The 12,638-nt window shown below is 41.4% G+C and overlaps 1 protein-coding gene across 16 annotated transcripts in view; it reads right to left on the reverse strand.

Annotated features, from left to right (window-relative positions):
* Positions 1-12,638, reverse strand: part of LOC118502549 (C-terminal-binding protein) — a 45,835-nt gene continuing 33,197 nt past the window's right edge. For 4 of the 16 annotated variants that reach the window (XM_036034831.1, XM_036034830.1, XM_036034833.1 and 1 more), the window contains 7 exons: positions 11,832-12,582; positions 11,451-11,756; positions 11,105-11,365; positions 10,901-11,041; positions 9,527-9,734; positions 8,478-8,651; positions 3,036-5,759 (listed from right to left, as the gene is read on the reverse strand). In XM_036034831.1, coding sequence (XP_035890724.1) covers positions 5,752-5,759; positions 8,478-8,651; positions 9,527-9,734; positions 10,901-11,041; positions 11,105-11,365; positions 11,451-11,756; positions 11,832-12,014 — 1,281 coding nt within the window. In that variant the 5' untranslated portion in view covers positions 12,015-12,582 and the 3' untranslated portion in view covers positions 3,036-5,751. Of the gene's footprint in view, positions 899-3,035; positions 5,760-8,477; positions 8,666-9,526; positions 9,735-10,900; positions 11,042-11,104; positions 11,366-11,450; positions 11,757-11,831; positions 12,583-12,638 lie in introns of those variants that run through there. The other 12 variants (XM_036034836.1, XM_036034834.1, XM_036034841.1 and 9 more) reach the window with 10 other exon arrangements.

Raw genomic sequence — 12,638 nt, forward strand, 5'->3', positions numbered from 1 at the left:
TACGTTTTCGTCTATTTATTTCAGGTTTATCTTTCGTCGCCATTTTTGTTGTTTTTTTTTCTCTTCATCGCTATATTTATCCTTAGTGCTGCTCCCTCCCTACACTTGTTTTTGTTTTGTTTCTTCTGTGAATGTTTTTTTCCTTCCTTTTAGCTTTTCCTCTCTCTAGACGTTATGTTTTCCTCCCCATGTTTTTGTTTTACTTCGTTACGTTACGTTTGTTTTCCGTACATTTCTTACAGATGTGTCCTTATCAACCAAAAATTTAAAAAAAAAACGCGGGAGGACTTTCGCTTATTTCGCCCTCTACCACATCTCGAAAGCATGCGATTCCTTGTTGCTGCTGCTGGTGCGCGCCCTGCTGCTCTGCATCTTCCGTGTGCATATCTCGCTTTTTCCCCCCTGTTGTTAGCTGTTATTAGTGTTCTATGCTGCAGTTCCTTATAATCTTTTACTTTCTCTCTCTCTCTCTCTCTCTCTCTCTCTCTGCTCGCTCTCTGTGCCACACTTTTTCGTCGCGTCGGTCCATATTGTTTTTCTTTTTTCTTTCTTTCTTGCGAAGATCCTTACAATCGCTGTTGATTTGAAGAGAATTCGGTTTATGTTTGTGTGTACGTGTTGTTGTTGTGTGTGTTGGTGTAATGTTTTGTTTGTTTTCACATCTTAGCTTTTACTTCTATGCCCGTTCTTCTGCCCCACATTTGTCTGTATCTGTTTTGCATTGTTTTGTCAGTTCATTCATGTAGTAGTCCCGGCTAAGAGTTTCGCCGCCATCTCTGAAGGGATGAAAGTTGAAGAAAGTTTCACATTATAACCACAGTTTTCTGTTGGAGCTGTTGCGGTTTTTTGTTTTGTTTTGCTTTTTTGTTTTTTGTTTTTGTTTTTTATCACTACTCTTCTGCGAGAGTGCAGTGCACAGGGGGTTTTGGAAGGTGGGTTTCAGGGGCACGGGGGGGGGGGGGGGGGACGAGTGGGGAGTCAGGATTTTTAGTTGCGTATGTGTGTAGGCATGTACGTGTTGTACGTGTGCGTATATGAGAAAGGTTTGTGTGTGTGTGTGTGTGTGTGTGTGTGTCGGGAAGATGGTCGTGAACAATGGGAGAGAGTGGAAAACAAAAACAAAATCAGTGTAAAAACAAGAAGGGAAAGGTAGAGTAGAAAACGAAACGGAAGTAGTATGTGTTAACAATAATAGGGCTTATACTGTTTGGCATTGCCCGTTTGTTAAAGGAGTGTTGTTGTTTTGCTCTTTGTTTTGTTGTCGCCATTTTGTTTTTTTGGGTTCGAGCTGTATTTAGTTATTGTTTCTCGAGGGTGGTGGGGGGGGGGGGGACATTTTAATGTGCAAATGAATCCAAATATTGTGTGTTGTGTTAGTGTTAAGCTACTACTTCCTACTATTACTATGGTTGCCTTTTCCCTCTATGTGTTTGCATCACTCTTATCCTCTCTTACTATCTTACTTCCTTTTCTTGCATCAAACAAAAGAAAAAAAAATAACAACAATCAGAAGGATCAGCGTATCAAAAATATATCGAAAAAGTGAATGCTACTTTCAGAAGCATTATGCATGGTATACGTCCAGTTACGTACAGATCAAGCTCATGTATCACATTGGCAATTGTATATGAACTGCATAGGGAAAAGTTTTATACATACAAATGATTAAAGAAAATGGTGTTATTACTTTCTTTAGACAATCTTCTTACTATCCCTATCTCAAGTGTTAAACATATTTCAACAAGTGCTCACATGTTTATAACAATTCGCGAATTTGATAGGGCAAAACAATCCAAGCAACTCGTACAGCAAATCGCAGATTGCTTGGATTGTTTCTTCTTCTTCTTCCTTGGCACTACAACCTCTAGAGATCTCGGCCTGCCATTTCTGGCTTACTGTGACTTGATTTTACCCGTAGTAAAGCAGTCAGCCCTACGTACGGGGAGGCGGTCGGGATGGGATTTGAACCCCGGTCCTGTCGTGTGAAGACCGGCGCCGCAATCGCATCTGCTACCGGACCGCCCCAAATTGGATTGTTTGCCATATAAAAATCGAGCCGATTGTTTTAAACATGTTGACATTTGGGATCAAGTTTGAAATAAGAACGGGCACTCACTTTTCGCTCCTGAGTTACCTCCCCAAGGGGGGAGATTATCTTTTGCAGACTTTTTTCTATTGTTATTTATTTCTCGATTATTATAATGTATTATTACAACAATTTTCCCCAATTAAGCCTGCCATATACCCTGAGTTTTAGGTAACTCAATTGCTAAAAGTGAGTGCCCGTGGGTGGTCTTCAATCAGACTTTGAACCAACAAAACTGCCTTTATCCCTTTTATATTGCTTTCCTGCGTTCAACAAATCGAAAAAGTAACTGTTGTCAACCTAATAAAAGAAAACTCCCAGAAAAGTGTTGTGCAGAAGAAGAAAATTAGGATTAAAGAAGTATAACTTCTCATTTCTACTTTAATTTGGGGTCAGATGTGTTTGTGTGCGTTTAAGTGTGCATGTGTGTGTGTGTATGTTATGTGTACATGAAGAAAAAACGGATGGGAAGAAAAATTGATGGTTCACAAGCACAGCCCAATTGCACAACTGTGGTTTCTTGTGGTGTTTCTACTGATCAATCAATCAACCAATTATTAGGTAGCGGCGTACGAGAAAAAACAAATGGGTAAAAAAGAACGAAAAATTACAATCACAGTTGAGGAGTTCGAACCACACGACAGATACCAGCGACGAAACAGGACCGCATCGCAGCATGCCGCCACCACGCGCACCGGAGTTTTCCTCTGACTGCTGCTCCATACGATGCGCTCCACCTGCGTGCGTGCGTGTGTGTGAGTGTCGTCAGATCAGTTCCATCTTCCGGTATTCCATATCCTTATCCAGTAGAGTAGTAGCAGGTAGTAGCTAGTTAGCGCTGCCTTATACACAATTACACACACACGAAATGCCAACGGAAAGCCCGCCCGCCCGCCATCATCCATCATTTTTCGTCGTACACACACACAGGAAATGAAAAGTCCACCAGTTTCCACACATAGCACGTGTTCCGTCAAGAATTACTTTTATTGTTTTTTTTGTTTGTTTGTTTTGTTTTTCAATTTCTCTTTTTTGACAAATGAAGCCGCCGCCCCCCTTGCTTTTCGCATATTTCCTGAACCGAGAGAGAGGTGTTATGTGTGTTGACGAAAAAATTAAACAAACTAAAACGAAGAAGCACATTTTGACAGTTTGTTGTTGTTGGTTGTTGTTGTTTCTCCCTCGCAGCTACTACTACTACTACGTACGACACACCCACTTCCATTCTTCACTCTTCGTTACGTATCGTGGGTGCGTGCATGTGTGTGTGTGATTTTACAAAATAGGTCTGCTTTTTGTTCTAAGGCCAAAGAAAGAAGGGGAAAGGAGCGCACTACTAAAGAATAAGCTGTTGCGCCGCCTGTACAACACATACTTCTCTGCCTTTAATTTGCAACGTAGAAGTAATCCTTTTTTTGTTAATTATTGCAAACAGATGCAAGGTCCGGGAGGGGCATTTAAGTGTTACGCCCATCTCTCTCTCTCTCTATGGGCGGAGATGACCGACAGATACATCCTTTCTTATGCAAAACACGCACGATCACATACAAACACGCACGCACGTACGTATATTGGGAACGTTCGCGCTACCTGTTGCTAGGTATACTCTGACTTGCTTGGTTGCTACTACGCGGTCCTGCCCGGTTGTCGTTACTCTCATTTGTCTTAATCAAGTAGACGCAATCGTCCTAACACCTTGCTCACTTGAATGTGTGTGTGTTTTTGCGTTTATTACTACCACACACACATATTCCCCTCACGTTCAACAATCGCTCATTTACAATCATTCAAACTTATTCTTACTTTAAAAAAAAACTTTGCTGCTCACATTTAAAAAAATGTTCTGTTGGGGTTGTCGTTATTACAAGAATGTATGGTAGTAGTGGTGGTGTATGTTTGAGAATGCAAAACACTCTTCCAGGTTTTTTTTTTCTTTTAGGTATTCCCCACTAACTTTGTTGCTTGTTTTTTTTTTTTGCGCTAGTGCAACAACAAATGTCGTCAATGATGAGAAGACACACACAAAACCTCTCACCAAATAACGGATTTGACAGCCAAAGTAATAAAACAAAAACAGGGGAATAAGAAGTATTTTTACAGCATAATTTTTTTCTTCTTTTTGCAACCCTTTTGCAACACTGGCCCCCACACTGCCTACTGCGAAAGAGGAAAATCTATTGCATATCCGTTTCCCCTGCACTCAGCTTGCCCGCCCTCTTCACCTTGTTCCTCTTCTTCCTCGCCTATCTTGTGTTCTGTTGCACCTAATGTAATAGAGCAAGTGGAAGTGTTCACCCTCCGTTTATAGTTTATTATCAATTATTATTATCAATTACACATTAATTCTCGTGTTGTATGTGTGTGTTTTTTGTTTTGTTTTGTTACCCCCATAATTCATACCTTACCTACCTCCGAGTGTTTGTGTGTATGTGTATTTATATATGCACGTGTAAATGTGTGTTCTATTGTGTTTCTTGTTTACTATTCAATTTATGGATCTGTGTGTCTCTGTTTGTGTGTGTATTGTGTTTGTGTGTGTGTGTGTGTTGGGCTTTTGTTTGTGTAGTAGGTTAGTTAGTAGTATGTTTAATAGCATTATCCTCTCTTTCTACTCTTAATTTATTCTAATTTTTCGTACACAATGTATTTCATTTCTCTCTCTCTCTCTCTCTCTCTCTCTCTCTCTCTTTCTCTCTCTCTCTCTCTCTTTTTGTCAAGGACAAAAAAGCACATTAAACAATAAAAAATAAAATCCTTTCTTATACGTAACTAGTGCTTGCTTTTCCCTTCTTTTTTTTGTTGTTGTTTGTTTTGTTAGTTGCATTTCGCGTTTTTTCCGCTTTTTCTTTTGCATTTCATATCTCAACTTTGTGTGTTTTTTTCTCGTTTTATTTATAGAATTACAATTCACGTTTTGTGTTGTCAAATAAACGGTAGTATTATCAACTAATACACACACCTCCAATTGTTTATACCTTCTTCCTTGTTTCGTTTTGTGTTGCATTTTTTCCCTCACTATATTTCCCTTACATTTGCTGGCTCTGTGTTTGTATGTATTTTCTGATTCTTCTTTTTTTTTTCGTTTACTTTGTTTTTAGCTTGCTTTTGTACCAGTAGTCTATGTGTTTATTTTTTATTGCATTTCATTTAGTTCGCCGGCTCTTGCCTTCCTTTTCCTATTCGTTCGTCCCGATTTTCTTGTTTCTCTTGCTTTTTGCATAAGAGTTTGTCGATCTAAGAAAATTATTCATCATATACTTCATAGTTCTTTACGCATTTCTACAGCTGATTACAAATGGTTTTGTTTTGTTGTTTTCACGCGTGTGTGTTCTTCGTTTTCTTTTTTTTACCCTTTTACATTTATATTTTTCCCTGGGAAAGTGTCTGGGACTTGCTGGTGCTGGTTTTATCTACTTGTGTGTCTGCCTAACTGTTCTCTGTTCATTTTGTCAGCTGCACGCGAATGTATGTGTACAACGTGGTGTAGAGGCTTACGTGAAATTATTTTTCTGCATCCTTTTGCTTGTGTGTGTGTGGTGTGTTGTTACAATCGTAAAGGTAGTAGCAGCATATATGTATATATAATATTATTTTCATTACGATAAAACTAATGTACTTCTGATGGTTCCGGCTTAACCGAATGATGATTACTTGGATCTGGGGCACTAAGAGGCTGTTGGTTTTTGAGCATTTTTCATTATTTTTGTTTGTTTTTTGTTTTTTTGGTTTCAATTCGTGTGTGTAATTCGGCGCACGCAGAGGTAGTAGATCGAATCGCAGCGAAAAATGGATGGCGGATGCGGAAAAAGAGGATAAATGGATAGAGAACGAGAACCGATTAGTAAGAGTTAGGTGTATGAAAACACAACAAGAGATTTAAACAAACAAAAAACAACGCAAACAAAACAACAACCGGTTCCATCGTCGGTCACCAGCAGCACGCACACCGCACCGCACATGGATAGTATATGGATGGCAAGAACATCAAGTCAAAGGTTTTGGAAGAGGATCATCAGCTGGTCTGAAGGGATTAGTTATGACAGACGGGACGGATGGACGCCGATCACAGGGGTTTGCTGTGGAGCTTTGACAATCAATAGCACAATATTGCAAGATACTACTACTACAACGCACAAAAGGAAGGCAACGAAAAGGTGCGACCAGAAACAGGCGTGAATCGTTCTACCATGTTTAAATTACAGCTAAACGAAAATCCAAAAACATGTAAACTACTTAGTCCTGCTGCTTTACTGTTTATATATCACAATTATTTTTTCATTACTAACTATATTCTACTCATCATCACGATTCATGAGAAGAGATATTAGATTTAAAATCAAAATTTCTAATAGGCAAAAAAGAAGATAATGTACACGCAAGGTAAAAAGAATACAAATTACAGTGCCTATCACATAAGTATGTATTAACTATTACCTACTGAGAAAAATAGTTGCAAAATGAGACTTTGACTTAGGGGACGTTACACCGTCGTAGTCACAAAATTAGCCCCCAAAACCTCTAAGGCACCACCAATTTTTGCATTTAAATCTACAAATTTTGGCTCGGATGTGTAGTATATTTTTATGGTGCGCAATCTGCCAAGTCGGAGTCGGAAAAAATTGTAAAAAAAAAAACACTTATAGACAAATATTGGTGACTTTTAGGCAAAATGTTGTGAATTTTCATCGTAACACAACTACTTTTCAAACCGGAACCCTGTGCATAAACTACTTCGATATTTTCAATAACTAGCAGTGTATTTAATTTCCACGCCAAGGACACACAACTACACTAACAGAAGATACTTGCTAACAGCAATAGAAATAAAATAAAATCCTTCAGCAAAAGGTTTAGACTTTCGGTGTTTTTCAACTGATAAGGTGAAGCAGCGATCTTTTGTTGCTGACTCTTGACATGAAATGGCAAACAAAGCAGCATGACATTGGACGGGCAGTGTATAATATCATCGGCTCCCATTGTAACTGGTTACTTCACAGCAAAAGGTAATTGATTCACCTTATCATCTGAAGGGCTTAAGTCTGAATAGATGCCCCACTCACGGCACTCACTTTTGCAACTGAGCTACCCAAAAGGTTATATTTTTCAGATCTTTTACTGTAAGTATTTATTTATTTATTATTTATTTTTATTATAAATTATTATAACAACAAATTTTAGCACTTTTGCTTAACTTTTTCCTAAATTTAAGGTAACTCAGTAGCGAAAAGTGAGTGCCGTGCGTGACCATTTCATCGAAGGAGTCCATACAAAAAAAAATCGATGCCTTTAAATTATCAACTAAAAACCCCTGTAATAGGCCTATTGCACGTGGTGTTTTGGGTTGGTATAATTCCGGAATTTCACTGCCGAATTTTCTTCTCCCCTCCTCTATTTTGACAGAAAATCGCATGCTGCACGTGTGATAGCAGAGTGAATGGAATAATTCTACATTTCCATAGTGACAGAAGGTAGATGGGTCGAGCTGAATTCATCTTTTCCCTCCATGGTAACCTCTGTCAAAGCGCTATGAGAACGAAATTCCGGAATTATTCCAACCAAAATTACCACGTAGCCTATATAGGGGGCGGTCCGGTGGCCGAGGCGACAGCGGCGCCGGTCTTCACACGGCAGGGCCAGGGTTCAAATCCCATCCAGAACGCGCCTTCCCGTACATAAGGCTGACTACTTTGCTACGGGTAAAATCAAGTCACAGAAAGCCAGAAATTGGCAGGCCGAGATCTCTCGAGATTGTAGTGCCAAGGAAGAAGAATAACAAGCCTATATAAGCCTATTTAAGAACCAAAAAGGATAATTCAAAGAATAGGGTTAGAAAACAGCAGAGGTTTTGTGATAAAATACCGTCTGCTCTTGTAAAACTGGGTAAGCGGCAGTAAATGTGTGTAGAAGAAACAGTTGACTTGGTGATTATCCGCGATCTACGACGATTAAAAAAGAGCAAGATACGTTTACACGATACGAATCCTTATATGACAACGATCCTAGTAGCCACAAGGTAAACAGCTGCTGGGTGCTGCTTTTCAGCAGATTCGTATCGTGTATCGCGTGCAGTTTAAACTACGATTTTACCATTTCCTTCTGCACACTAGATAGACATTAGAGGACATTCCTAAGCTCATTCCAGCTTCTGTACAACATTTACTCTTTAGCACGCTCACACACCCTGTTTGATTGAGCATGATACATATATAAAAAAAAAGGTGGAAAGGTAATAATGGTGATGATGAAGGTTGGTGGTGGTGGTAGTCATGGTAACGGGGGTGTTGGTGCCGACCTTTGGGCGGTAGTTGTTGTTGTTGTTGTTGCAGTAGTAGTAGAAGCAGAAGTACTACTAGTGGTAGTGGTTTCGGTGAAGGAGGAGGTGGTATAATACCTTGTGGTGGTGGCGCTGTAACAGCGGAAACAGGCGGTATTACGGCAACGGACGGTGGCGGGGGACCGCCGCCGCTGGGTGGCGCATGCGATCCTGCACTGTGAGGTGCCTCGAGCGGTGTTGTACTATGGGCTTGCTGTAATCCACCTGAATAATAGCCGCCATTTATACCAGCTATAAGTTTTTTTCTTGATTTGTAAATTATTATTTCACTTTTTCTGCGTATATGGGGATTTTGTTTTGTTTTGGTTTTTATTTTATTTATAGCATAAAATAGAGAGATTTTGTTCTTCAATGTACTGATTCTGTTTTGAGGTTTTGTTTTGTTTAGTACACAACTGTGGTTTTTAGTTTGATGTTTTGTGAAGTGTGTGTGTGTGTGTGTGTGTGTGTGTGAGTGTGTGTGTGTTTAAGGAACTTAAAAAAGCATTATGACAATGAACAACATTCACAAGACGCATGGAAGAGGAAGTGGTTCGTTATGTTTTTAAATCATTTTGTTAATCATCGTTTTACTGCTGTTGGAGATTGAGATGGAGATGGGATTGGAGATTATGTGGACACAGTTTTGATGGTGTGATTTTTGATAAGTTGGGCGTTTTTGTGTGGAGCGTGTGTTCATCGTAGTGAAAGAATGAAGCTTCTAGTTCAGTTTTCTTCCAAAAAAAAAAGGGGGGGTTTCAGTCTATGAAGATCGCTTTTTGCACAATTAAATGGGGTGTTTAGAGTTTAAGCAACTTTCTCATGTACGTAGTAAAATGTGTATCAAATTTGTGGGTGTAAATGTGTTTGTGGTGTGTGAGCAGCTGTTGCTGATCGATGATTTTGCGAGAAGAAGAGTGGGAAGAGTATTGGGGATGGATCATTTGTTCGTAGCCGATGGATGGTGTGAACCTAATGCATTATCGGCAATAGAGAGAGTGTGTGTGTATAATGTGTTTTTTGTGTATGTGTGTGTGTCGGGAGAGTTTAAAAAGACAGCGTAACGACAACGACAACAAACAGAAAAACAACAAACAACAAATCGGACAACCGGGTGGACTACTAACCTTCTGAGTATCCGCCGGCACCACCGCCCGTCGACGAGCGCAGGAAGTACTCCTTGTTCACGCAGTTCCGGAGACACTCCGGTATATTGCCAATGATTGCCCGCCGGATTTCGCTCGCCGCCATCTCGCGCAGTTCCGTCGTGGCCGCTTCGCTGTAGAAGGCAGCGTGTGGCGTACAGAGCAGGTTGGGGGCATCTTTCAGGGCACCCTGCAGGACAGCGCCGCATCGTTCCCCGGATTATTGCCATGTGCACACGACAACGATTATTAAGCATTAAAAAAAGATACAAACGAGGAGAAGGGAAATACGTTAGCGAAACACTGACGCTGGGGGGATGGTGCTGCTGCCAATGGCTTCAGGCTACCGTTTTGAAAGGGAGGCTGAAGCCATTGGCATACACGGTTTTTGTTTTCCCTCGCTACATTTTCTGTCCTTTTTCATGCTAGGTTACGGCGACGTGATTCGTTTCCCGGGAGGGATGAGAGGTTTCCGCGAGCAAATTTTGATAATAATATTTTAACTTTTTGTGTCAATTAAAATCCATTTAGATCGTGTTCTAAAGAGTGTTCTTCAGAGGATGAGAAGTAGACGGTGTTGATGGATCTAAAAATGATCTTCGAATAGCCGATACAAGCCTCAAAAGTTACTGTTTGGTGTGGTATAGGAGCAAAAAGAGGCTTTTACATGTTCTTTTTGTTAAGACAACTGCAATTCTATGGCAGATGAGATAGTCAAACATGAATGGTTTGTTCAGAAGTTTAACAATTTAGCAATTTAGCTATGCTCTTGAATTGATTATAGAAAGAATTACTGAAGAGTAAGTTGTCTAAAAACAGTTCAACCACTCTCTCAACTTAACCTCAACTAGGAACTCAACCGGAACGGGCACGTGTACAGCAGCTGTATCCTTCGCATGAAATAGACGTTGTTGCGTGTTAGTATGCAAATGAGAAATGATGCCCTAGCCGGAATGGTGTTAGTAATACTAAAGCGCGTTTGTGTCTGTATGTTGTTGTTTTTGTTGTTGTATCGATCTTTATTGCCTTTTACTGAAGATGTGTACTCGGCGAGTTATTAGCGTGTTAGTTCATTGTCTTTTAACCTTTAACTTGGTTTACAATGGATTCATTTAACTAACGTCGTTGTGATTTGGTTAAAAGTAAATGAGTTGTAGATTTGCTTTTTTTTTTCTTTGGATGATAAGCCACCCATTTGTTCGCTTGTGATGGTATGGTCAGTAGTAGGATAATGAGAAAAGCGATCGTGAGCGGCGTTGAGAGCGTGTGACTTGAGAAAAACAAAACAAGCAAAAACAATAGCATCAACACAAACGGTATGTAGAGAAAAAAGATAGTATAAGTAGTAGAATAAACCTGAAATACATTGTATGGCTCATTCTCATGAACGTCTAGTGCTGCTGCCCGGATTCGTCCTTGCTTCAGTGCGACGGCTAGCGCCTCGTCATCCACCAGGCCACCGCGTGCCGTATTTACCAGGAATGCACCGGGTCTCATCTAAAAGGAAGGAAAACGGTATCAAAACACAGAACGGTGCTTAACGTTGTAAGCTGCCATTACCTGTTTAATCGTAAACTCATTGATAAGGTGATGATTATGTTCATTTAATGTACAGTGCAGCGAGACGCAGTCGGAGTGGAACAGCAGTTCCTGCAGTGTGTAGACGCGGTTGAGTCCGAGCGATTTCTCGATCCCGTCCGGCAGGTACGGATCGTAGAAGCTCACGTTGAAGCCGAATACTTTTGCTCGCAGCGCGACCGCACTGCCGATGCGTCCCAGTCCAACCAACCCGAGTGTATCACCCCGTATTCTGGCACATCCCTGAAGCGAAATTGGACACAAGTTAGCGATACTCGACACTCTGCTCGACAATCCTCGAGTGCTGCTGCTGCTGATTTTGACTTACCTGCGCTGCATCTCGCACCTGTTCCGGGCCGGTAAATTTCTTGCCTTCTCGCACCATGTTCGCCAACCAGTAGGTCCGCCGGTAAAGGTTCAGTATCAAGCACATGGTCGTGTCGGCGACCTCCTCGACGCCGTACCCGGGCACATTGCAGACGGCGATGCCGAGCTCGCCGGCCGCCTTCACGTCAATGTTGTCGACCCCGCTCCCAATCCGGACGATTATCCGGAGGGCTTTGAACTTTTCCAGATCCTCCTTCGTCAGAATGATTGTGTGCCACATCAGCGCGCCGACCGCTTCGTTTAATACCTGGACAAAACAAACGGATATTAATCACACAAACGCCCAGACACTTAAAAACACACAAAGGGAAGAGATACTTACTTTTTCATGAATTTCTGATGTGCTCTGTGCATCGCAGAATGCAACCGTGGCCACATCCTTCAGTATGGGCATCTCGATTGAACAGTCGCGCCCATCGAGCAGGGCGACCAACGGGCGCGATTGCATCGGTCCGTTCGAAATTGGCCCGCGGACGTCACCCAGACGTGATCGTTTCGGCATCATATTGTTCTTACCAACCACCGGCTCGCTCGATTTGCCCGGCCAAACGTTCGGCTCGGATTGTTGTGCGCCTGCTGTTTACACTTCCGTGTTCCGACCCGAAATGTCTTCCTTCCTTTCCGTCCACCCGTCCGCGTCCTTGCTTCCTTCTTTGCTTGTTTGTTCACACTCACTTATTGTATCTCCACCAGCCACCTCCTCCACAGCTTCTATACGCACACGCGACGTTCGGAACCCAAAAGAAAACACCAAGACTTCCGGAAATTCTAGTAGTTCTTGATGTGCCGTAACCAAGGAGATGATGCTGCTGATCGTCGGTACACGCACCACACACGTTGCTATCTTCTTGTTGCATACACACACACGCGCACACACTCACACACTCGCACTACTGTACCGGTATTTCACACGCGCGGGCACACACACACACACACGTGACACTCGGTTGCTAGGTTGTGTTGCCTTTTCTCTCTCTCTTTCTCTCTCTACCGATCATACAGTAGTCCTCGAGTCCTTGAGTACGCTCTAGTCGAATATTTAAACAAAACACCATAAACATTTGCTGGTTCAACTAAACCAAAAATAAGAGAAAAAAAATAGTAAATTAAATTTAAATTGTTGATCATT

This window comes from Anopheles stephensi, chromosome 2 (genome assembly GCF_013141755.1).
Source record: "Anopheles stephensi strain Indian chromosome 2, UCI_ANSTEP_V1.0, whole genome shotgun sequence".
NCBI lineage: Eukaryota > Metazoa > Arthropoda > Insecta > Diptera > Culicidae > Anopheles > Anopheles stephensi.